Source organism: Heteronotia binoei, chromosome 12 (assembly GCF_032191835.1).
Source record: "Heteronotia binoei isolate CCM8104 ecotype False Entrance Well chromosome 12, APGP_CSIRO_Hbin_v1, whole genome shotgun sequence".
In the NCBI taxonomy this organism is placed as follows: domain Eukaryota; kingdom Metazoa; phylum Chordata; class Lepidosauria; order Squamata; family Gekkonidae; genus Heteronotia; species Heteronotia binoei.
Window position 1 is genome coordinate 5,543,506 of NC_083234.1, and position 26,524 is coordinate 5,570,029.

Consider the following 26,524-nt stretch of genomic DNA (forward strand, 5'->3'; position numbering starts at 1 on the left):
TTTGTCTATGTATTTTACCAAAAGTGTATCCCAGTGGGATTTCCATTTGGAATACGTGATATGGTTCCAATTTTGTGATTATTTATATTTAGAATTTTTTTTTGTTTTGTAATTTGAATAAGAGCCTTGACATATTGACTAGAATCCTCCAGGTGGATTTTGGATCTCCCAGAATTGGATCTTTTCAGACCAACACGACTGCCCACCTGGATCTATTTTTAAGTAGCTCCAGTTCACATTCAGGTTGCAGTCAAAAGAAGAGAGAGAAGTCTAATCTAAAGAGTATTTGATGATGATGATACTGGATTTATATCCCACCCTCCACTCCAAATCTCAGAGCGGTCACAATCTCCTTTACCTTCCCCCCACACACACCCGACACCCTGTGAGGTAGGTGGGGCTGAGGGAGCTCTTACAGCAGCTGCCCTTTCAAGGACACCTCCTGCGAGAGCTACGGCTGACCCAAGGTCACTCAGCTGGCTGCGTATGGAGGAGTGGGGAATCAAACCCGGTTCCCCCAGATAAGAATCTGCGCACTTAACCACTATGGCTGACCCAAGGCCATCCCAGCAGGTGCAAGTAGAGGAGTGGGGAATCAAACCCGGTTCTCCCAGATAAGAATCCAAGCACTTAACCACTACACCAAACTGGCTTTTCCCTATCCCAAGTGGCCAGTTTATCTGGCATAATGTGTGTGGAGGTCTGAGGACATGGTCTCTACCGGAGACACCAGCACAGGCGTGTGTCTCCATGGAAGGCCATGAGAGGAGAGGGGGAAGACAAAGCGAGTAAGGAGTCAGAGGGGTTCAGACAAAGTGAGGCATCCCATTCGAAGAGGTGACACCTGTACACAATGAGAGTGATGTAGCGCCCCCCCCCCCCCCCCAGTGTCCAGGCAGGCTGAGTCACTCACTCCAACAAAATAACCCCCCCTCACTCTCTTGTTGTCTCCTGCGGAAGGTCCCCCCACCGAAGACGGTGTAAAGCTCGGAGCTAGGCCCTGCTTCGGCCTGCTGCAGTCATGGCGCTGCCTGCCTCCAGCGGCGACATGGAGGACTCACAGCCGGAGGACGGGATCTGCGTCCGCAAGAACGCCGGCGACTGGTGGCTGATGTGCGAAGACTCGCGGAGTCGCAGAAACTCCATCCCCCCGGCAAAGACGCCCACGGCTAAGCACATGTTGGCCTATCTCCCTCGCCCCCCTACAGACACCAGCAGATACGGGACCTTTCCCCAGAAGGTGGGTGCATCGGGCCCAGTTGCCTCCTGGGGGTGGCCGCCCAAGCGGGAGCGTTTTGGGGGGTGGGGAGGGAGGGGAGAGCAGGGTTTTGGGCACCACATTTTAAGAAAGATATAGACAAGCTGGAACGGGTCCAGAGGAGGGTCCCCTCGAAGCTGAGTGAGTGTGAGCTAGCTCACAGAGTTTTGGCCTCCAGCTCACACCTTTTTGTCTTAGCTCAGGAAAAATGGCCCCAGAGCAAACTCATTGATGCAGGAGCTCACAACTTTAACGCCAGGAGCTCACAAAGCAGAATTTTTTGCTCACAAGACTCCACAGCTTAAAGGGAACATTGGTCCAGAGGAAGGCGATGAAGATGGTGAAGGGTCTGGAGACCAAGTCCTGTGAAGACAGGTTGAAGGAGCTGGGCCTGGTTAGCCTGGAAAGGAGGCAGCTGAGAGGTGATAGGATCACCATCTTCAAGGACTTGAAGGGCTGTCCTAGAGAGGATGGTGTAGAATTGTTTTCTGTGGCCCCAGAAGGTCGGACTAGAACCAATGGGTTGAAATTAATTCGAAAAAGTTTCCGGCTCAACATTAGGAAGAACTTCCTGACCGTTAGAGCGATTCCTCAGTGGAACAGGCTTGCTCGGGAGGTGGTGGGCTCTCCTTCCTTGGAGGTTTTTCAACAGAGGATCCTGTGAATTTAGGGGGAGGTATTTGTGAGTTTCCTGCATTGTGCAGGGGGTTGGACTAGATGACCTTGGAGACCCTTCCAACTCTTATGATTCTATGTTTCCTCTGTTTGCTGTAGTGGATCAAAACTGCCCCCTTCCTCAAGAGACACCAAAGTGCTTCTGCTCTAGGTATGTCGCCCTGACCTGCATGACCACCAAGGAAGACCAGGGTTGCTCTGCAAACTTCGTAGAGTTGCCAACCTCCAGGTGGTGCCTGGGCATCTTCTGGGATGACAACTGATCTTCAGTTCACCTGAAGCAAATGGCTGCTTTGGAAGGTGGACTCTATGCGATTATACCCCATTGAGGTCCCTCCCCTTCACCCTAAAAGTTCCACCCCTAAATCTCCAGATATTTCCCAGCTTAGGGCCGGCAATGCTAATTAAGAGGGAGGCAACGGCCAGCCACCCACCTCTGTTCACCTCTTGTCTTGGAAACTCTGCAGGGCTGTTGGTTGCAACAAGAGACGTTTTAAAGGGCGAACTTTCTGCCCAGACAGCAGATACAAACTTGTATGTCTAGTCCACACCTTTGTCTTGTTAACTACTTCCTGATGGCGATGCTCCTTAAATGCAACGGCACGATATATCAATTAAATGCGCCGAATGAAACGCTTGTCTCAGGTACAGATGGCGGAAGCTTCCTTTCCAGCCGTTGTCTCCTTTCTGCCTCTGGAATCAAACTGTGCTGCCAAACGTTTTGGCTTCATTCCGGCTAGGATGAGGCTCCGATCCTGCCCCCCCCCATCCCTTTTGAATGGTATTTCCCTCACAAGGAGTTCTCCTGACCATGGGAAACGTTTCCCCACGAGATCATCCCAATTCAAGGAGTTAATTTGACACTCCCCGCCACCCCACCGCCACCCCTGGAGCCCCAGCTCTGATAACAGATAGTTGGCCTATAGAAAACCTCCTGACTTCTTGGGGGACAGGGGAGAGTTGTCCTTCAGTTGCATTTTCAAGATTATGGCTGGGGTGGTTTTCAAAAATACAGAACAAACGTTGGTCTTGTTTCTAACTGTCCTGTTTCTGAACGTACCTGAATTAATAACCTAGAATCAGAGGAATAATACTGGGGTCAGTACACCAGAGACCCTCTCTGCACCTTTGCTACCTGCTATCAGCTCATTCTGACCAGATGCCATCAGAAGAAGAAGAATTGCAGATTTATATCCCGCCCTTCTCTCTGAATCAGAGACTCGGAGCAGCTCACAATCTCCTATATCTTCTCCCCCGACAACAGACACCCTGCGAGGTGGGTGGGGCTGAGAGGGCTCTCACAGCAGCTGCCCTTTCGAGGACAACCTCTGCCAGAGCTATGGCTGACCCAAGGCCATTCCAGCAGGTGCAAGTGGAGGAGCGGGGAATCAAACCCGGTTCTCCCAGATAAGTGTCCGCACACTTAACCACTGCACCAAACTGGCTCAGGAGGTCCACCAGTGGGGCCAGAGCACTAGAAGCTCTCCCACTGCTGCCCCCCAAGCACCAAGAATACAGAGCATCATGTGCCCCAGAGTTCCATCTATACCTTGTGGCTAATAGCCACTGATGGAACTCTGCTCCAGATGTTTATCCAATCCCTTCTTGAAGCCATCTATGCTTGTAGCCGTTGTCACCTCCTATGGCAGTGAATTCCATGTGTTAATCACCCTTTGGGTGAAGAAGGACTTCTTTTTTATCCATTCTAGCCCAACTGCTCAGCAATTTCATGGAGTGTCCACGATTTCTTGTATTGTGAGAAAAGGAGAAAAGGATTTCTTTCTCTCCCATCCAGCCTGTTCATTTACGGATTATAACTGCAGATTAGAGGTTGTTCTCACCATTTACTTGGATGAAGGAATAGAGGAGGTGCTCATTAAATCTGCAGATGGCATTACATTGGAAGGGGTAGCAAATACAGCGGCAGACAAAGTCAAGATACGGGATGATCTTGACAGGCTGGAAAGCTAGGCTAAAACTAACAGAACAAATTTTAACAGAGATAGATGCAGGCCTTGAATTCAGCAGGAGCTCACAGGAGCACAGCTCCTGAACCTTTCTGATGGCCCCTCCTCCCCCCACCCCACCTACTTTGTCCATTTAATAGTTGGTGCAACTGCAAAGCAATCCCTAGATTAGGAGAGCAGCCAGCCAGCCAGCCCTTAGGAAGCATTTCCTGATAGAACATTTCCTCAACTGAATAGGCTTCCTTTGGAGGCTTTCAAGCAGAAGCTAGATGGCTGGCTGACAGCAAAGCTGATTCTGTGACCTTAAGTAGATCATAAAAGGGAGGATGGGAAGGAGTGAGCCAGCACCAGGCTCTCATGGCCCTTTCTTCCATGGCCAGAGTAATGTTGATCACCATTTTGATGTCATAAAGGGATTTTCCTCCAGGCCAAATTGGCCACAGATCCTGGAGGCTTTTTGTCTTCCTCTGGGCATAGAATCATAGAGTTGGAAGGGACCTCCAGGGTCATCTAGTCCAACCCCCTGCACAATGCAGGAAACTCACAAACACCTCCCCCTAAATTCACAGGATCTTCATTGCTGTCAGATGGCCCTCTAGGCTCTGTTTAAAAACCTCCAAGGAAGGAGAATCATAGAACCCTAGAGTTGGAAGGGATCTCCAGGGTCATCTAGTCAAACCCCCAGCACAATGCAGGAAATTCACAAGTACCTCCCCCTAAATTCACAGGATCCGCATTGCTGTCAGATGGCCATCTAGCCTCTCTTTAAAAACCTCCAAGGAAGGAGAGCCCACCCACCTTCCAAGGAAGCCTGTAGAGAAGGGACCACTAGGGCAGTGGAGGGGGGGAGGGTGGATTGTGAATTTCCTGCATTGTGCAGGAGGTTGGACTTAGATGACCCTTGAGGGTCCTTCCAGCACTGCTTTTCTATCTCAAGACTATACTGGACTTGAATCTAGAATCTCAAGACTGTATCCCAAAAGGAGAACTGCTATGTACATCTGAGACGGCCAGATTCAGTGTTCTCAGGTGGCCATCTTGATATTAGCCTGAGGCCAGACCGAGCCAATCGCCTTGTGGCTGGTCAGGATCTTCTGCAGAGCTGGCACTACTGCCTGTCTGGAAGTTCGTGGGCATGGGGCACACCAACAGCCCAAGGTCATTTCATAGAAAAAGAGGTGCTGGAGCTCATTAGCGCAACTCATTTGCATATGCCATACAGCCCTGACATCACCAAAATGTCTACCAAAATATATCAGCTCAGCATCTCCCTTAAAATGCTTCTTGAATTAGAATTGTCATAATAAAACCTTACTCCCAGAATACTTTTTAAATTACTTTCTCACAGTGGCATGATGGAGATTTCCATCATTAAGGGAGGGACAGTGGCTCAGTGGTAGAGCATCTGCTTGGTAAGCAGAAGGTCCCAGGTTCAAGCCCCGGCATCTCCAACTAAAAAAGGTCCAGGCAAGTAGGCGTGAAAAACCTCAGCTTGAGACCCTGGAAAGCCATGAATGGGGCTGCGGCTCAGTGGTAGAGCATCAGCTTGGGAAGCAGAAGGTCCCAGGTTCAGTCCCTGGCATCTCCAACTCAAAAGGGTCCAGGCAAACAGGCTTGAAAAACCTCAGCTGGAGAGCCATGAATGGGGCTGTGGCTCAGTGGTGGAGCATCTGCTTGGTAAGCAGAAGGTCCCAGGTTCAAGCCCCGGCATCTCCAACTAAAAAGGGTCCAGGCAAGTAGGCGTGAAAAACCTCAGCTTGAGACCCTGGAGAGCCATGAATGGGGGCTGCGGCTCAGTGGTAGAGCATCAGCTTGGGAAGCAGAAGGTCCCAGGTTCAGTCCCTGGCATCTCCAACTCAAAAGGGTCCAGGCAAACAGGCTTGAAAAACCTCAGCTGGAGATCCATGAATGGGGCTGTGGCTCAGTGGTGGAGCATCTGCTTGGTAAGCAGAAGGTCCCAGGTTCAATCCCCAGCATCTCCAACTCAAAAGGGTCCAGGCAAGTAGGCGTGGAAAACCTCAGCTTGAGACCCTGGAGAGCCGCTGCCACTCTGAGTAGACAATACTGACTTTGATAGACCCAGGGCCTGACAAACCTTAGCGTTCAGCGAAATCATCACAGGAGGTTTGAAGAATGGAGCCCAGAAGCGAGTATTTTTTTGGGGGGGGGGGTAAGAAACAAAAGAGCACAATAAAATTTAGAGGTTCTGGAGTTCCATTCCTGTGAACTCCTGCCCAAAATGAAGCCTGCCAACAACAGAACAAAGCAGTACACAAGTGCGCCTTGAAGACCAACTAAGTTTGATTCAGAATGGAAGCTTTTGCATGCTCTTAAGCAGACTTCATCAGACTGGCTGAAGAGCATACAAAAGCTTCCGTTCTGAATAAAACTTAGTTGGTCTTAAAGGTGCACTTGCCTACTGCTTTGTTCTATTGCTTCAGACCGACACGGCTGCCTCCTGGGATCTGTCAGCAGCAGAAACATCCATGATTGTCCCCGTGCAGGTGACTCAGTTATTTAATGGGGAATGGGAGGGGGGCTGGATTTGCATGCATGCTGACATGTTCTTTTTTTCCTCTTGCAGCCCGAAATGGTGGCCATTTCTATGGGTCCCGTAAAAGACAGCCACCCACCAACAGAAGCCACCGCCGCAAAGAGAAGTGCCCTGACCTGCAACTACGTTTCCGGATCCTGCAGCTCAACCATCCCCAACAACAGGTCACTCCTTCTCCAGAGGGCACACAGCACACTGGAGCCGACCGCTTACGGGACAGTTGTGCCAACCAAACGCCGCCCCAGTGTCTCCATCAATACAGGCGAGTTGCCCAGATACCACCGCGGCTCCAAAACCGAGCCGTCGCCGTCTACACTGTGGCGGGACTTCAACTCCCAGTTTTATCCGCAGCACGCTCTCAGCGCACCCAACATCATCAGCTCTGCGCGGAGCAAAACCCCCACCCGCAGTGTCGTCTCTGTAGCCAATTCGGACAAAGGGCAAAGCCGGCGCTGCAAACTCATGGACGACGACCGGCAATTTAGTTTGGGGAACAAGCAGGAGCGGCAGCGCTACGTGACCAAAATGGGCAAGTGCCAGGTGAATTTGGGCAACATTCAAGAGAAGAAGAGGTTCCTGTCGGATATCTTCACCACCATTGTGGATCTAAAGTACCGTTGGTTCCTTTTTGTCTTCAGCATGTGCTACGTCATCACCTGGGTGGTCTTTGGCATTATCTATTTCCTGGATGCCTGGGTGAGGGACGATGTTAACCACATAGGGGACACCGAGTGGCAGGCTTGCATCGAGAACATCGACAGCTTCATCTCTGCCTTACTGTTCTCTGTGGAAAGTCAGCGGACTATTGGCTACGGCTCCCGAATTGTGACGGCCAACTGCACGGAGGGGGTCGTCTTGCTCATGATCCAGTCCATCATCGGCTCCATGATCGACGCCCTCATGGTGGGGTGCATGTTTGTGAAGATCTCCAGACCCAAGAAGCGGGCCCAGACCTTAATATTCAGCAAGAAGTGCGTCATCTCCCACCGGGACGAGAAGCTTTGCCTGATGTTACGCATTGGGGACTTGCGGGACAGTCACATGGTGGATGCCAAAATCAGAGCCAAGCTGATTAAGTCCAGGCAGACAAAGGAAGGAGAATTCATCCCGCTGGAGCAGTCAGAGCTGAACCTGGGCTACGACACGGGAGAGGACCGCCTCTTCCTCGTGGAGCCGCAAATAATTTGCCACGTCATCAATGACCTCAGCCCCTTCTGGGAGATGTCTGCGGAAGCACTGAAGAAGGAGCAGTTTGAAATCATTGTCATCCTCGAAGGCATCGTGGAAGCCACAGGTGAGCACCCTTCCCATCACCAGGGGAGGGCTGGAGCAACCCTTTGTCAGGGTTCAGTTTGGTTTAGTGGTTAAATGTGTGGACTCTTATCTGGGAGAACCGGATTTGGTTGCCCACTCCTCCACTTGCAGCTGCTGGAATGGCCTTGGGTCAGCCATAGCTCTGGCAGAGCTGTCCTTGTGAGAGCCAGTTTGGTGTAGCGGTTAAGTGCGCGGACTCTTACCTGGGAGAACCGGGTTTGATTCCCCACTCCTCCACTTGCACCTGCTGGAATGGCCTTGGGTCAGCCATAGCTCTCTTATCTGGGAGAACCAGGTTTAATTCCCCACTCCTCCACTTGCAGCTGCCGGAATGGCCTTGGGTCAGCCATAGCTCTCTTATCTGGGAGAACCGGGTTTGATTCCCCACTCCTCCACTTGCACCTGCTGGAATGGCCTTGGGTCAGCCATAGCTTTCATAGGAGTTGTCCTTGAAAGGGCAGCTGCTGTAAAAGCTCTCTCAGCCCCACCTATCTCACAGGGTGTCTGTTGTGGGTGGGGGAAGGTAAAGGAGATTGTGAGCCGCTCTGAGACTCTTCGGAGTGGAGGGCAGGATATAAATCCAATATCTTCATCTACCCCACTGGGTGTCTGTTGTGGGGGAGGAAGGTAAAGGAGATTGTGAGCTGCTCTGAGACTCTGAGATTCAGAGTGTAGGGTGGGATATAAATCCAGTATCGTCATCTTCTTCTACCAGTCTGTGCAGCATTTGTCTACTATTATTATTATTAATTTTATAACCTCTTTACTTCATACGAATCAATCCATGAAACTACATAATACATAATATATAATACAGTTATCTTTGAAGTAAGATTTGACAATCTAAACAAGGTTCAGTATCTCTTTTTTTACATTTGATCTTAGTCAAAAGGCCAAGAAGTGATAAGTTCAAGATCTCTTTTTCGATTTTTCCCATTTATCTCTATTCCAAAAAATAATGGAGACCAGAGTTCTAGATTTATCTTGCATGCATCCCAGAATTTCCTATACAGAAATATTTTCCCTCAAAGTATAATATACCATACTTTCCTTAGCCATTTCTCTGCATCTGGAGCTCTCTCCTGTCTCCATACTGCAATTCAGGGCTTTTTTTGTAGCAGGAACTCCTTTGCATATTAGGTCACACCCCTCTTATGTAGCCAATCCTCCAAGAGTTTACTGTGCTCTTCTTACAGGGCCTACTGTAAGCTCTTGGAGAACTGGCTGCATCAGGGGTGTGTGGCCTAATATGCAAAGGAGTTCCTGCTACAAAAAAAAGCCCTGGCGCAATTATTCACATTCTGGCTCTGGTGAATAAATTTCCTATCAACCAGGGCTTTTTTGAGCAGGAACACACAGGAACACCGTTAATGCATTAAATGCAGCTGATGGCACTGCCCTGTTCTGTGTCAATACGCAGAAAGCAACCTACTGAGCAGGTGAGGTCACGGGGCATGTGGCCTAATATGAAATGAGTTCCTACTGGGCTTTTTCTACAAAAAAAAAAAAGCCCTGCTATCAACCACATCTTGTTAACAGAAATCCCTCTGGTCATAACGTTCAGAATTATGTATTCAGTATTACATACAGTATTATGTATTCAGAACTTATGTATTCAGTATTTATTTATTTATCTATTATATTGATATCCCGCCCTCCCCAACTGAGCTCAGGGCGGCTAACAATAGTTAAAAATACATAAAGTTAAAATAGAATACAACAAAATCATTAAACTACATCACAATACATATAATACATAATACAGTTACAATCCTGAAATTCAAGATGGCGTCAGTATTATTAGTCCGTATTTAGCGCTGCACACAATAATGTTGTTGAATATTGTCAGGCGCTCTATGTTTATACTGGGATGGGTTTGAAGATCCAGGCTGTGGTGTAGTGGTCGCTTCCCCGTTAGTTATTAAAGGCCAATTTAAACAATTCTGTTTTACAGGCCCTGCGGAATTGTGGCAGGTCCCGCAGGGCCCTGACATTTTGGGGGAGAGTGTTCCACAGGGCAGGGGTGCTACCAAAAAGGCTCTAGCTCTGGGAACTTGATCTTAGTGCTCTCTGGGGCTCATACAGGGAAAGGCGGCCCCGGAAGTAAGTATGTCCCTGGCCATATAGGACTTTAAAGGTCATAATCAGCACCTGGAAGCAAACCCGGAATGCTACGGGCAACCACTGAGGCATCACCAGTGCAGGTTGAACGTGCTCCTGTAAAAGTAGCTCCAACAACAACCCGACTGCTGCGTTTTGTACCAGTTGCAGCTTCCAAATTTGCGTAAGAACATAAGAGAAGCCATGTTGGATCAGGCCAATGGCCCATCCAGTCCAACACTCTGTGTCACACAGTGGCAAAAAAATTTATATATACACACACACTGTGGCTAATAGCCACTGATGGACCTCTGCTCCATATTTTTATCTAACCCCCTCTTGAAGGTGGCCATGCTTGTGGCCGCCACCACCTCCTGTGGCAGTGAATTCCACATGTTAATCACCCTTTGGGTGAAGAAGTACTTCCTTTTATCCGTTTTAACCTGTCTGCTCAGCAATTTCATTGAATGCCCACGAGTTCTTGTATTGTGAGAAAGGGAGAAAAGTACTTCTTTCTCTACTTTCTCCATCCCATGCATTATCTTGTAAACGTCTATCATGTCACCCCTCAGTCGACGTTTCTCCAAGCTAGAGTCCCAAGCGTTTCAACCTTTCTTCATAGGGAAAGTGTTCCAGCCCTGTAATCATTCCAGTTGCACTTTTCTGGGCTTTCTCCAATGCTATAATACCCTTTTTGAGGTGCGGCGACCAGAACTGCACACAGTACTCCAAATGAGACCGCACCATCGATTTATACAGGGGCATTATGATACTGGCTGATTGGTTTTCAATTCCCTTCCTAATAATTCCCAGCATGGCGTTGGCCTTTTTTATTGCAAACGCACACTGTCTTGCGTATTTTATCCTCTCCTTCTTCCAGGGTGCTCAGGACGGCTGACGAGACTTTTCTCTTCCACTTTATCCTCATAAGAACCCTGTGAGAAAGGTGAGGCTGAGAGGGAGATATCAGCCCAAGGTTATCCAGAGAGTTTCCACGCATTAGTGGGAATTCAAACCTGGATCTTTCAGATCCTAGCCAGACACTTCAACTGCTACAGCACGTGGGCTCTCTTCCCCACTGCCAGCTAACTCAGAAGTTACTTTTTTTTCAGCATGAATGATCTCAGAGAAACTAGGGGCATTTTCGCACTGACCTTAATCAGCAGCGACACCCCTCTTCACCGCGCAGGATCTGCGCGGATTTCGCACCAATTGCTGCGGAGCACCCGGAAGAGCCGCAAAGTCCCGCGGCTTTTGCGGCACAAATGGAAACCGCCAAAAACCAGTTTCCATTTGCGCTGCAAAAGCCGCGGGACTTTGCGGCTCTTCCGGGTGCTCCGCGGCAATTGGTGCGAAATCCGCGCAGAGCCTGCGCGGTGAAGAGGGGCGTCGCTGCCGATTAAGGTCAGTGCGAAAACGCCCTAGATTTAACTCTGGGGCCCAAATCCAGCTGCTACCACCACATATTCAGGGGGGCTGTGGCGGGTCTTGGTGATTTGGGTCCAACCAAGAGGTATTTTCTCTCCTGATCACGCTCCTGTGGATGTTGTGCATTTCAAGAGCTACGAGAAGGCTTTTATTCTTTTTGCCATATAAAAGAGGACATGTGGGGCTTTTATGCCGAAAAAGTCCAGCAGGAACTCATTTGCATATTAGGCCACACACCCTGACACCAAGTCAGCCAGAACTGTGTTCCTGCTCAAAAAAAGCCCTGGATATTGGACATATGAAGCTGCGTTATACTGAATCAGACCCTCGATCCATCAAAGTCAGTCTTGTCTACTCAGACTGGCAGCAGCTCTCCAGGGTCTCAAGCTGAGGTTTTTCACACCTACTTGCCTGGACCCTTTTTAGTTATGAGATGCTGGGGATCGAACCTGGGACCTTCTGCTTACCAAGCAGATGCTCTGCCACTGAGCCACTGTCCCTCCCTATTGTAAGAGAAAGATCATATATTGCTATGGGAGAACATAATGCAAACTGCTTCCCTGACAAATCTAGTTGACAACCAGGTACAGTGTGTGTGTGTGTATTCACGAGGAGGGGGGGGAAATGACCCACAACTCCAGGGACTGGAATATTTCTGGCAAACGCTCAGGGACCAGACCAAATCCTAAAAAGCTGGAATTCCAGGTTTGGTGCCATCTGGTGGTCCTTAAGACCTTCTTTCATCCTGAACTTGTTGGAAGAGGAAAAAGTCAATCCAGTTGGACAGCATCCTGAATAACGTGATAAATTCACTGCAGGCAGTTATGGGCAACTTGGAGACTCTAAACTTTTTTTTTTTTTGTAAAACTCAGAGCCCCCACCACAGAAACAATTTCTGGGATGGTCCACGATATCTCAAAGACCAGCTGCTTTCATATTCTTAAAACACAGGTGCCGTGTGGCAGGTCTTTGCCGGTTCTGTTCTGGAAGATGGGGCTGGAGTGTTAGGCCTCTGGGGTTGGGCTGAGGCGGGGGTCGGTGTGCAGCCCCACGGCAAACAAATGGGGCGTCTTTACCTTTTCTGCCCAGCCATGAATAATGAATGCTGTGTCACTCAAGAGTTAACTGGGCATAGGATTGTGTGAGTTTGTTTAAACAATTCTAACCCTGCTCTTCCAGATAGCTGCCATCGGTTTAGGAGCACAAAGGGGTTTTTGTTTTTTTAAAAAATAAAGTTTGCATAGTAAATAATGATCTTATCCCATAATTAACAAGGAATTTCCTGCAAAAAAATAGATCCCCATAGTTGCTTAAACATCACAAGACAACGGCCATGCACGCCTTCTGACAGGGTGGAAGAGATGGGAACTTCCGGACCTGACGCCAAAGCCCAGTCCAAAGAGAAACAGCAGCCACAATTTTCTGGCCGTGCAATTTTATTTTCTTTACTTTCAGGGCTTTCCTTGCAGAAAATGCCTGGCAGGAGCTCATTTGCATATTAGGCCACACCCGCTGACACCAAGCCAGTCTCCTGTGCATTCCTGCTCCAAAAAAAGCCTTGTTTACTTTTATATCTTGCTTTCCTGCTCAACAGGAGCCCGAAGCTGCTTTCAGTTCTCCTCTCCTCCATTTTATCCTCACGACAGCCTTGTGAGGTGGAGTGGGTTGAGTGTGTGACTGCCATAAGGTCACCCAGCAAGCATCCATGGCAGAGTGGGGATTCAAACCTGGGTTTCTGGGCTCCTAGCCTGACACTTTCACCACTACACCATGCTGGCAGTTCAGTCTCTCATGCCCTGAGACATTGCACAAGCCACAAGAGAGGTGTGCTTGTCCTACCCAGTTCTTCCAGTAGGGGCATCTTCCCAAGCCCAGTCTCCTCTCCACCCTAACATCATGTGCTTCGCTTCCTGTATGCAGAATCTGTCTCTTCAGAGGCAGTTTGGTGTAGTAGTTAAGTGTGCAGACTCTTATCTGGATGAACCGGGTTTGATTCCCCATTTCTCCACTTGCAGCTGCTGGAATGGCCTTGGGTCAGCCAGAGCTCTTGTAGGAGTTGTCTTTGAAAGGGGAGCTTCTGGGAGAGCTCTCTCAGCCCCACCTACCTCACAGGGTGTCTGTTGTGGGGGAAGAAGGTAAAAGGGATTGTGAGCCACTCTGAGATTCGGAGTGGAGGGCGGGATATAAATCCAATATCATCATCATCTCCTTTGCGTTGTTGACCCCTACAGTCTTGGAAAAATTCTGAAGACAAGTGCATACCTATGGTGGCCATAATATCTGCAGGCCAGCCAGGGACACCTTGAGGGGGGAATGAATGTGTGTGTGTGTGCGCGAAGCACGCGCCACCGCAAACAGGAAGTGACATCACTTCCGGTGACATCACTTCCGGTGACGTCATGCCACCGCTGAAACTAGAAGCAGCGGGGAAGCAGGAAGCCCTGGAGCCTGAGGCGTTAATAACGTCAGAGCCACATAGAATAAACATCAGATGTCTGAGAGCCGCAAGCCATGAATGTTGGAAGTTTGAGAGCTGCAAAAGACAGGAAGGAAAACAGATGTGGGAGGGACCAGAGAGAAGTGGAAAGAAAGCAACTTGAAACGCATTTTCCAAGCCATGTAGAAAATGCATCAACGATGGTTGGGGAAATGATTTAAAGAGAGAAATGCCTTCTCCAAGCCAGCTGATGGGCGGTGGGGGCTTCAAGAGCCACATCATAGGTGTAAAAGAGCCACATGTGGCTCCGGGGCCACAGCTTGCCCCCCCCGCTCTAGAGACAGACAGCTCAAGATACCTACGCTACTGAGTCTACTTCGTCGCCAGCTTCTCAGGGCTCTCCCCCAAGCGTCAGCAGCAAGCCTCAGCCCCGGCCAGGATCCGAGCATCGCCGATCTCCCAACAATGCATCAGCTGGGCACCCTCCTCCTCCTCCCCCAAAGCAAGCAGCAGAGAAGGGGCTGGCAGGAGCACCCCCTCCCCAGCTCCCCCCTGCGCAGAGGGCGCGGCGGCAGCCAGAGATCCTTTGCCTCGCGCCGCTCCTCCCGCCACTTACTCCGAAGCCGCCTCGGCAGCTAGGAAGGCGGCGCTGGCTCCGAGCCGCAGGACCACGTGGGGGCCCCGGAGAAAGGAGGGAAGGCAGAGCGACGGGAGCCGGCAAAAGACAAGTTTCTGGGAAACGCGTTGCGGGCAGGGTGGAGAGCAGGGTGGGCAGCCACGGACCAATTAGGTGAGGGCCCCTTCTATATAATGGTGTTTACCAAAACTGAGAGGTCTAATCCGCGGTCTGCTGTGAAAACGCCACGGAGAAAGCTTCTCCCCGCCCACCCGCATCCACCCCAAATATCCCACCCCCTCCTTTGCTTCCAAGGCAGGCAGGAGAATTGCCCTGGCTGCGTCAGCACGGGTGCCGTGAGCAGTGCAATAGTTTTGAAATTCCCTCCTGCAGGATGCAGCCGCGCTCGCCTTGCTCCTTTCCACACTTTGCTCCCCTGAGGAAGAGAAGTTTCGGACTCGTTGCTGGGGGTGTTAGTTCGAACGCGCTCGACTTCTTTTTCTCCCTGGGCACAAAGCGGGGAGGCGAGCTGCACCCAGGACTTGGGGACGACTTGAGCGACCCGCCTGCTGCCCAGGCAGAGGGGAGCCCCTAACTGCTCGTGCAGAGCCTTCCACGAGAGCGGGGGAGGGGGTCGGCTCCGAGGGGGGCGATCGAGACCCCGGGTGCCAAGGACACGCGGCAGAGGGGAGGTTACCTGCTGGAGCGCCCTGCCACCCTCTGGCCTTGGCACCGACAAGCGCGCCCATCCCACCCCAGGCACCAGCCAGCCAGCCAGCGGGATTTTGGCGAACCCGGGATTTGATTGGTCCCGGGTTAGCCAACCTGTGAGGTGGGAATTTGGGGGCAGGGGTGGGACTTTCCCGGGTGGGCGGGATGATCTGGCCACCCTAATAGCTACCCCAGGAAAAATGTGAGGGAGGAAGATAAAGGAGATTGTAAGCCACTCTGAGACTCTGATTCAGAAAAAAGGGCGGGGTATAAATCTATGGTCTTCTTCTTCTTTGCATTGACTGAGGGGCCGAGAGAGTGTGGTGCTTCTGTTTGGTAAAGATGCACCAGAAATTTGTCATTTTATTCTGCACTACATCCTCAGTCATTCAAAGTGGATTTCAACAGCTGCAACGGCTGAAGTAGCCAGCTGGCCGCTGTCTGGGACACTCCTGCATGCACCCTGGCACCTAAAATGCCCCCCTCCCGCCACCGCCCAGGGGCTGATCACCAGCAATCCTGGAGCAGGAGATGAATTCTGAAGAATGGCAACTTCAGCAATTCAGGCAAACAGAATTCTAATGGGACGTCCTCCGAAGGCCAAAACAGGCAGAGTGGTTTGCTATTTTCATAGAACAAGTGCCACGTAGGATATATTCTTCAGTAGTAGCAGAACAAGAAGATTTAAAGAAGATAAGAAAAGCAATGTTGGATCAGGCCAATGGCCCACCCAGTCCAACACTCTGTGTCACATAAGAACATAAGAGAAGCCCTGTTGTACCAGGCCAATGGCCCACCCAGTCCAACATTCTGTGTCACACAGTGGCCAAAAAAACCCCAGGTGCTATCAGGAGGTACATCAGTGGGGCCAGGACACTAGAAGTCCTTCCACTGTTGCCCCCCCCCCCCCCCAAGCACCAAGAATACAGAGCATCACTGCCCCAGACAGAGAGTTCCAACAATACGCTGTGGCTAGTAGCCACTGATGGACCTCTGCTCCATGTTTATCCAATCCCCTCTTGAAGCTGTCTATGCTTTCAGCTGCCACCACCTCTTGTGGCAGGGAATTCCATGTGTTAATGCTCCTTTGGGTGAAGAAGTACTTCCTTTTACCCATTCTAACCTGACTGCTCAGTAATTTCACTGAATGTCGAGTTCTTGTATTGTGAGAAAGGGAGAAAAGTACTTCTTTCTCTACCTTCTCTATCCCATGCATAATCTTGTTAAACCTCTATCGTGCCACCCCTCGGTCAGTGTTTCTCCAAGCTAAAAAGCCCCAAGCATTTTAACCTTTCTTCATAGGGAAAGTGTTCCATCCCTTTAATCATTCTAGTTGCCCTTCTCTGCATTTTTTTCTAATGCTATAATACCTTTTTGAGGTGCGGTGACCAGAATTGTACACACTATTCCAAATGAGGCTGCACATTCAAATCCAAATGACCCCGGATATGCCCATCCCTTTTCTCCAAGCTTTTGCATTGGACAGAATTTCCTTAAAGTAATTACTCCGTTTATAAACCTAAACTGGCTTATTTTTACAAGGATCCCAAGCAAGAAGCTCTGGACCTGTAATTTGTAAGGGGAAAAAAAAAAGAATCTCAGAGTAGAGATTTCTCAGTCTCACGCTCCAGAGGGGTTTAATTCCCCTGGAAAACAGCCTGTTTGAGATTCCTGAGGCATGGAGCCAGGGTTTTTCTGACTGGAGCACAGCAAAGCCTGGGAACCTTTTGAATCCTATTGTCCGTGATGTTCTGGTTGTGATCCCACAAAGCTGATATATCAACACTGAAACTTGTTTTTACAGTCTCCTACATCACTTAAGCTCTGTTCAAACAGAGGCCGGAATCTTGTGGCAGCTCTCAAACGTTCACCATGAGAAGTTTGTTCAGTGGGTGAATTAGAAGTTTCAATAAGTGGAAAGAGGATTTGCGGTGCAGCGGTTAGGATGTCGAGCTTAGTCTAGGGAGGAGGATCTGCATCTGAATCGTGAAGGGTGACCCTGGGCCAAGCACACACTCTTGGGCTAGTCTGGGCGTAGCCAAACTGCGGCTTGGAAGCCACATGTGACTCTTTCACATGTATTGTGTGGCTTTCGAAGCCTCCACCGCCCCGTCAGCCAGCTTGGAGAAGGCATTTATGTCTTTAAATCACCACTCCAAACAAGTTGGCAGCTTGGAGAATGCATTTAAAGTTAAAGTTGCTTTCTTTCCACCTCTATCTCCCCTCCCATCTATTTGCTTCCCTTCCTTCCTTCCAGCTCTCAAACATCTGATGTTTATTCTGTGTGGCTCTCACATTAAGCAAGTTTGGCCACCCCTGGGCTAGTCCATCTTGCAGGGCTGTTGTGAAGGGGGGAAAGGGGAAAGCTCATCCATGTATCCCACTCTGGGCTCCTCGGTGGGATATGAATACATGGATTAATTACTGCGTGCTGAGGCTGATGCTCTCTTGACATCTGCTTTTCTTTCTTTGAAAAGTCAACACTGCCAGTACATCAGGTGTGTAGGGGAGCAAGCCAAAAAGGTACACTAAGTAATTACCATCCCAGAATTATATCAATGTAAATTGCTGTATTGCAATATATATAGTAAAAGATTCTATTACCATGCTGTGAACCTTTTGTCTGGAACACAGAGATCCTGAAACTGGGTTCCAATGAAGCAGCTTGCTAGAGGAAATTTGCAGCTGATGAAGAAAATCTGAAACACCACAATACCTGGAGTGGGTGTCTAATTGCTGCTTTGTTACGTTTATTATTTCTGCCTTAGTGCAAGCTGCCACTGCATTCCTTCTTTGACTTGTACTTGCTATTAGATTGACATTTCTCGGGACTACAGCGTCATTTCTCGGGACTACACGCACCACCTGCCTACCTTAGGGACTGCCTCTCCCCATATGTTCCCCAGAGAGCACTGAGATCTAGTTCTCAAAACCTTTTAAAAATCCCTGGGCCAAGAGAGGCTAGATTGAAAACAAGGGAGCAAGCCTTTTCAGCAATGGCCCCCCTGATGGTGGAATCAACTCCCAGAGGTGGTGCGAGCCCTGCGGGACTTGAATCAGTTCTGCAGGGCTTGCAAAACCATCCTCTTTCAGCTTGCTTTTAAGATAGAACCCGGCTAAATTGACTTGTAGCCACCTAGCCATCTTATACATGACTGTGAAACTGTAGCACCTTAACCATCAACTTTTAACTTATAACAGCTGTTTTATCTATTTTAATTTAATCTACAACGGTAACTTAATTGTATTTTAATCTGCCTTTGTCTCGATTGTATTTTATCGAAATCATGGTTGTCCCATGTCTGTGAGCCGCCCTGAGCCTGCCTTTGGCGGGGGAGGGAGGGATACAAAAATAAATTTACTTTACTTTACTTATAAATCTCAGTACTCAAGAAATTTTACATGTGTGAACACTGGTAAGCATTGTGCAAATGGACATATGAAGCTGCCTTATACTGAATCAGACCCTTGGTCCATCAAAGTCAGTATTGTCTACTCAGACTGGCAGCGGCTCTCCAGGGTCTCAAACTGAGGTTTTTTCACACCTATTTGCCTGGACCCTTTTTTGGAGATGCCAGGGATTGAACCTGGGACCTTCTGCTTCCCAAGCAGATGCTCTACCCACAGAGCCACCGTCCCTCCCCGTAAGCACCTTACCGTGTCTGCCAGCACTACAACTGAATATTGCTGTTCTGTTGTATCCCACCCACCTACTTGACTTGTACATATTGCAGTACAGCAATTTACATTGATAGAATTCTGGGATGGTAATTACTTAGCATGCCTTTTTGGCTTGCTCCTCTATACAATTGATTACCCTTTGCTTTTGCACTCAGTATAGTCCAGTGGCAGGGAGCAACACTGGTGCAAAGTAAAATTCAAACACAAAAGCCATGGAGGTGTCTTTTATTTTATGTGTAGTTTTCAAGGCAAGAGAGGAACAGAGGTGGTTTGCCGTTGCCTGCCACTGTGTAGCAACTCTGGGCTTCCTTGGTGGTCTCCCATCCAAGTAGTAGAAGACAACGACTACAGATTTATACCCCACCCTTCTCTCTGAATCAGAGTCTCAGAGCGGCTTACAATCTCCCTTATCTCCTTCCCCTACAACAGACACCCTGTGAGGTGGGGGGGGGGGGGTCTGATAGAGCTCTAACAGCAGCTGCCCTTTCAAGGACAACTCCTGAGAGCCATGGCTTACCCAAAGCCATTCCAGCAGGTGCAAGTGGAGGAGCGGGGAATCAAACCTGGTTCTCCCAGATAAGGGTCCACACACTTAACCACTACACCAAACTGGCTCTCACAAGGACAGCTCTGCCAGAGCTCTGGCTGACCCAAGGCCATTCCAGCAAGTGCAAGTGGAGGAGTGGGGAATCAAATGCAGTTCTCCCAGATAAGAGTCCGCACACTTAACCACTACACCAAACTGGCTCTCACAAGGACAGCTCTGCCAGAGCTCTGGCTGACCCAAGGCCATGCTAGCAGGTGCAAGTGGAGGAGTGGGGAATCAAACTTGGTTCTCCCAGATAAGGGTCCACACACTTAACCACTACACCAACCTGGCTCTCCAGTTTGTACTAACCAGGGCTGACCCTGCTTAGGTTCTGAGATCTCCTGAGACAGGGCTAGCATCTTTTATTAGGACCAACTAAAATAACACAAAAGGATACAAACTTCAACAGTCAGTCAAACGTCTCTGAGACACGTCACTTTGGCAGGTGAAGCTCACAGTATGAGAAAGGTGAAGAAAGAACTGTGAACAGGCCACAACAGTTGACAAAGGGGAGGGTGTGTTTCTGAACACCTTCTGGAGCCAACACTGAATTTTAGGTGGGATTTAAGCCTGTATGATGTTTATCCAGTTTCTGTGCGCCCCCAACATTGTTTTCTTGCAGGAATGACGTGTCAAGCCCGGACGTCGTACACCGAAGACGAGATCCTCTGGGGGCACCGTTTTGAGCCCTGCATGTCTCTGGAGAAAGGGGCCTTCCGGGTTGACTACACTCGATTTGAGAAGACCTTTGAAGTCCAGACTCCGGTAGCTAGCGCACGAGAAATGCACGAGATGAAGGCCATGGCGGCGCAGGACCAGTCGACGCTCAGCTTATACTGGGACCATTTAATGCAGCCCTGCCTTTCGGCAGAGCTCAACAATGACACCCAGCACGGGGACGGTCCCAGCGAGGAGGGCCTCTCCAAGAACTACTTCCCCAACATCATGGAGGAGGAGAGAAGCAACGAGTTCCAGGAAGCCAACGTTTAAGCAACCTCCAGCAAACACGGCAGGTTTCTGCCCAACTCAACTGCGATGAGGAAGAACCAGATAAGTGTGAGGTTGGTGAAAAGCTGCATGTCCTCTTAAAGGATCCCATTCCCTCATGCAGTGGGCATTTTAAGCTCCCTGGGAAAGGGAGGTGGCCAACGAGTTATCTTGCTCACGTGGGACTCAGGAAACCAAAGTACAAAAAAAGTCCCTCGTCCTACTATGGAAAGCTTTGGGCAATCCTTCGCATCATCTCTTTCCTTGCTTGCCAAGTTAAAGTGCTGTCTGTTACAGACCAAAACCGGCCACCCCTCTAATGTTGGGAGCAGAGATCCCTTTGGAGGGTGGAATTTTTGTCAGAAGCAAGCAGCGTGTCCCCACAAAGATGGCTGAAAAAACGCCTAGGTTTCTGAGGAGTTAGCGCTTGTCACCCTTTTCCAACACCATTGTCCAGTTTTCCAAGTGCATACCAGGCTTGGAGGCTTGTGGACTGATCTGAAACACCTCCTTTGGAGAGAAGCGGTGGGAGACAAGTGGGGTGGCCCATGCCAGCTTTCTGGAGCCCACCGGCTGCCCCAGTTACTATGCCATGTACTGTAGGTGCCTGGAGCCACCGTGCCCTCTGCCCCATCACGGCTTCAGGCACAAATGTGAAAGTGTCTCATCTTCTTACAGTGCCATACAGAACTCTGGGTGGATGTTGCTCCCTATCTCCCCCCTCCTTCCCCCACGTATAGCTGACTCCCTTCCTTCCCCTTAGTTCCTGAACTCACCTTCCGGTTTCTGCGCTGTGGTTGCAGCCCAGTGGAGTTATGTCTACACAAAGGACATGGGGTGGGGAAAGGCATCCACACGCAAATAAAGATTCTTCTTGAAGAGCTCCAAGTGTCCTTCCTTGTGCCTCTTTGTATCTTTCAGGTATGTGCATATGAGCATGAAAAGGGCTCCAACAGAGAGTCTCCTTCTGTTCCTCGAAGCGCAAACTGCAGGCCCTGTGTGGGGGGCCACGCAGAGGATGGCAGAGATGGATTTGACCCATCCACTTCTACTTGGTTTGGCTGTTCCAAACTAGCTTTCCCTCTCTGCCATTAGCTTCTGCAAGGAAAAAAAAGACAGTCTTGAGTTTTGTCCAGACAAATCTTTATGAAAGCACTGATTACGGGCTCAGTCAGAGACCCCCAGCTTAGAATCACAGAGTTGTAAGGGGCCATAGAGGCCATCTAGTCCAACCCCCTGCTCAACGCAGGATCCACCTAGCGCATCCCTGAAGTGTTCATCCAGCTGCTGCTTAAAGACTGCCAGTGAAAGGGAGCTCACCGCCTCCCTCGGTAGCTGATAACACTACTGAACAGTTCTTACTGCAAAAAGGTTTTTTTGCCTAATAGCCAGTCGATACCTTCCCACCCTTAATTTAAACCCATTATTATGAGTTCTCTCCTCTGTTGCTAACAGGAACAGCTTCCTGTTCTCCTCTAAGCGACAGCGCTTCACATCCTTCAAGAGAGCAGTCCTGTCCCTCCTCAACCCCCTCTTCTCCAGACTGAACGTTCCCAAGTCCCTCAGCCTTTCCTCCAAGGGCGTCTAGGTCTCCAGGCCCCTGAGCACCCTCGCCACTGTCGTCTGCACCTGCCCCATTCTGTCCACATCTGAAGCCCACCAAGTCCTCTGGCTGCCTCTGTTACTAGGCCATATACTGGAGGTGGCCGGAGCCTCTGTACCCCCTGCTTGCTGCGCAGAAAGCTTAATCTCCAGTTATAAAAGGTTCCAGTAACAGATCTCTGTGAAAGGAAGACCTCTGCATTAAACCCCGGGGAGCTACTGTCTGTCAGTAGGGGCAATATGGGTCTTTATAGAATAAGGGTCTCACTCAGTAGAAGGCAGCTTCGTGTGTTCCGCTGGTGCTGGGAGGACTTTTTCCTACAGTGGGAAGTAGAAGGAAACCTGGAAGCGTGGATAAAAGTTGGACGGTTTCCAGTATTTTTCCTATCAATATGCCAAACTGAGAATAGGTGCGTAGTTGAACATATGAAGCTGCCTTCTACTGAATCAGACCCTGGGTCCATCAAAGTCAGTATTGTCTACTCAGACTGGCAGCGGCTCTCCAGGGTATCGAGCGGAGGTTTTTCACACCTATTTGCCTGGACCCTTTTTAGTTGGAGATGCCGGGGATTGAACCTGGGGCCTTCTGCTTACCAAGCAGAACATATGAAGCTGCCTTCTACTGAATCAGACCCTCGGTCTATCAAAGTCAGTCTTGTCTACTCAGACTGGCAGCGGCTCTCCAGGGTCTCAAGCTGAGGTTTTTCACGCCTATTTGCATGGACCCTTTTAAGTTGGAGATGCCGGGGATTGAACCTGGGACCTTCTGCTTACCAAGCAAAGGCTCCACCACTGAGCCACCACCCCTCCCTAAAGTCAGCACAGCATAGTCTTGGAGAGCCAGTTTGGTGTAGTGGTTAAGTGTGCAGACTCTTATCTGGGAGAACCGGGTTTGATCCCCCACTCCTCTACTTGCACCTGCTGGCATGGCCTTGGGTCAGCCATAGCTCTGGCAGAGGTTGTTCTTGAAAGGGCTGCTGCTGTGAGAGCCCTCTCAGCCCCACCCACCTCACAGGGTGTCTGTTGTGGGGGAGGAAGGGAAAGGAGATTGTGAGCCGCTCTGAGACTCTTCGGAGTGGAGGGCGGGATATAAATCCAATATCTTCTTCTACTCAGACTGGCAGCAGCTCTCCAGGGTCTGAGGTTTTTCATGCCTATTTGCCTGGACCCTCTTTAGTTGGAGATGCCGGGGATTGAACCTGGGACCTTCTGCTTACCAAGAAGATGCTCTGTCACTGAGCCACCGTACCATCAGAGCCTCTTATGTCAGCAGAGTCTGCCCTGTGCTAAAGGAAGGGGCTGCCATTAGAGGAGTGGAATCCATGGTATCCAAGCCAATGTCTCCAACGTCAGACACAAGAAAGACTCAGAAACAATCACACCTTAAATGATAAGTGGAAACCCGCAGCAAAAATCCCAGTCTATCATTCAAATTCAGGGCCGTCAAGTCACAAACAAAGTATGGGGTTTTCAAGGCGAGAGACAAAAGGAGCTTGCGTTGCTTTCCTCTGCATAGCAACCCTGGTTTTGCTTGCTGGCCTCCCATTCGAGTACTAACCAGGTCTGACCTTGCTTGGCTTCCCAGCACCGATTAACTCAGTCTCAGGCTAACGTGGGTTATTCAGGCACCAGCAATGTTCCTTCTAAGCTGCAGAGTCTTGTGAGGAAAAATTCTCCTTTGTGAGCTCCTGGCATTAAAGTTGTGAGCTACTGTATAAATTAGTGTGCTCCGGGGTCCTCCTTCCTGAGCTAAGGCAAAAATGTGTGAGCTGGAGGCTAGAAATCTGTGGGCTAGCTCACGCTAACTCAGTTTAGAGGGCGCACTGGGCACCAAGCCTATTGTTACCTAATCCATACGCGTACAGCCTGAGCAACGACCAGATATTGCAGGGCTGCTTTTCCTTACTGAAGAAGCCCTACAAAAAGCTAGGCACACTATTGGTGCTCCTATCTAACATGAGTGCAGGACAGTTATTCTAATCTAGCAAGAAGCCCCCGGTCACTGTGCATGCAGACTCCATCCTGCTGGCTGATTTTAATTCGAGGTTGTGCCACGGAGACGCTGCACAGAACTCTCTCTTGTAGGTTGTTTCTCTGGCCCAGAAGGAGGCGGGGTAGCTGACGGGGCAGCGAGATGCGAGAAGGCACTGAGAGGTCGGATCAGGCGGGCAGCTGTTATTTGTAAGGCCGGAATGCAGCTACTCCAGGGTGCTGCGAGAAGATAATCTCAAACGCGGCGCCGCCCCCAAAGAATCCTCCTTCACTCTGCTTGGATTGAGTCTGACCTATTTTTAGATTAACTGTACAGCAGCCTCGGCCAGAGAAGAGGCTCTGCCAGCCCTTCACCCCCCGGAAGATGTCTCCCAGCCATCTAAAGCTCTGCATGAGGGTAACAAATGCCCCAGTGCTTGGCTTGAAGTGAACACGCCAGACAAAAGGAAAACTGAGGTATTGGAGAAATGTAACTCCTGTGAGGAAATAAGATCTTCTATTTAAAGTTTGCATTTAAGAACATAAGAGAAGCCCTGTTGGATCAGGCCAATGGCCCCTCCAGTCCAACACTCTGTGTCACATAAGAACTTAAGAGAAGCCATGTTGGATCAGGCCAATGGCCCCTCCAGTCCAACACTCTGTGTCACAGAAGAACATAAGAGAAGCCCTGTTGGATCAGGCCAATGGCCCCTCCAGTCCAACACTCTGTGTCACAGAAGAACATAAGAGAAGCCCTGTTGGATCAGGCCAATGGCCCCTCCAGTCCGACACTCTGTGTCACAGAAGAACATAAGAGAAGCCCTGTTGGATCAGGCCAATGGCCCCTCCAGTCCAACACTCTGTGTCACATAAGAACTTAAGAGAAGCCATGTTGGATCAGGCCAATGGCCCCTCCAGTCCAACACTCTGTGTCACAGAAGAACATAAGAGAAGCCCTGTTGGATCAGGCCAATGGCCCCTCCAGTCCAACACTCTGTGTCACAGAAGAACATAAGAGAAGCCCTGTTGGATCAGGCCAATGGCCCCTCCAGTCCAACACTCTGTGTCACAGAAGAACATAAGAGAAGCCCTGTTGGATCAGGCCAATGGCCCCTCCAGTCCAACACTCTGTGTCACAGAAGAACATAAGAGAAGCCCTGTTGGATCAGGCCAATGGCCCCTCCAGTCCAACACTCTGTGTCACAGAAGAACATAAGAGAAGCCCTGTTGGATCAGGCCAATGGCCCCTCCAGTCCAACACTCTGTGTCACAGAAGAACATAAGAGAAGCCCTGTTGGATCAGGCCAATGGCCCCTCCAGTCCAACACTCTGTGTCACATAAGAACAGAAGAGAAGCCCTGTTGGATCAGGCCAATGGCCCATCCAGTCCAACACTCTGTGTCACATAAGAACATAAGAGGAGCCATGTTGGATCAGGTCAGTGGCCCATCCAGTCCAACACTCTGTGTCACATAAGAACGTAAGAGAAGCCATGTTGGATCAGGCCAATGGCCCATCCAGTCCAACACTCTTGTGTCACATAAGAACATAAGAGAAGCCATATTGGATCAGGCCAATGGCCCATCCAGTCCAACACTCTGTGTCACATAAGAACATAAGAGAAGCCACGTTGGATCAGGCCAAGGGCCCCTCCAGTCCAACACTCTGTGTCACATAAAAACACAAGAAAAGCCCTGTTGGATCAGGCCAATGGCACATCCAGTCCAACTCTCTGTGTCACAGAAGAACATAAGAGAAGCCATGTTGGATAAGGCCTGTTGCCCCTCCAGTCGAACACTCTGTGTCACATCAGAGAGGCCATGTTCTTCTCTGATGTTGGATCAGGCCAATAAGAACATAAGAGAAGCCATGTTGGATCAGGCCAAGGGCCCCTCCAATCCAACACTCTGTGTCACATAAGAACATAAGAGAAGCCATGTTGGATCAGGCCAATGGCCCCTCCAGTCCAACACTCTGTGTTACATAAGAACATCAGAGAAGCCATGTTGGATCAGGCCAAGGGCCCCTCCAGTCCAACACTCTGTGTCACATAAAAACATAAGAGAAGCCATGTTGGATCAGGCCAATGGCCCCTCCAGTCCAACACTCTGTGTCACATAAGAACATAAGAGAAGCCATGCTGGATCAGGCCAATGGCTCTTCCAGTCCAATACTCTGTGTCACATAAGAACATAAGAGAAACCATGTTGGATCAGGCCAATAGCCCATCCAGTTCAACACTCTTTGTCATACAGTGGCCAAAAAAACCAAACAGGGGCCATCAGGAGGTCCACCAGTGGTGTCAGGGCGCTAGAAGCCCTCCCACTGTTGTCCCTCCCAAGCACCAAGAATACAGAGCATCACTGCCCCAATAGAGTGTTGCTAATTCGGAGGATGGTAGAAGACGGGAGGGCCTGGTGTGACTTTGTCCATGGGGTCGCAAAGAGTCGGACTCGACTGTGCGACTGAGCAACAACAAAAATAGCCACTGATGGACCTCTGCTCCAGATGTTTATCCAACCCCTTCTTGAAGCTGTCTTTGCTCGTAGCCGCCACTATCTCCTGTGGCAGTGAATTCCATGTGTTAATCACCCTTTGGATGAAGAAGAACTTCCTTTTATCCCTTCTAACCTG

The 26,524-nt window shown here is 49.8% G+C and overlaps 1 protein-coding gene across 1 annotated transcript; it reads left to right on the top strand.

Moving 5' to 3' along the window:
• The first annotated feature begins 964 nt into the window (after positions 1-964).
• Positions 965-20,423, top strand: LOC132580588 (G protein-activated inward rectifier potassium channel 4-like). Its single transcript, XM_060251497.1, has 3 exons — positions 965-1,240; positions 6,485-7,748; positions 19,953-20,423. Exons 1-3 carry the CDS (start codon positions 1,022-1,024, stop codon positions 20,318-20,320), a joined length of 1,851 nt encoding a protein of 616 aa, XP_060107480.1. The 5' UTR covers positions 965-1,021; the 3' UTR covers positions 20,321-20,423.
• Positions 20,424-26,524: the final 6,101 nt, after the last annotated feature.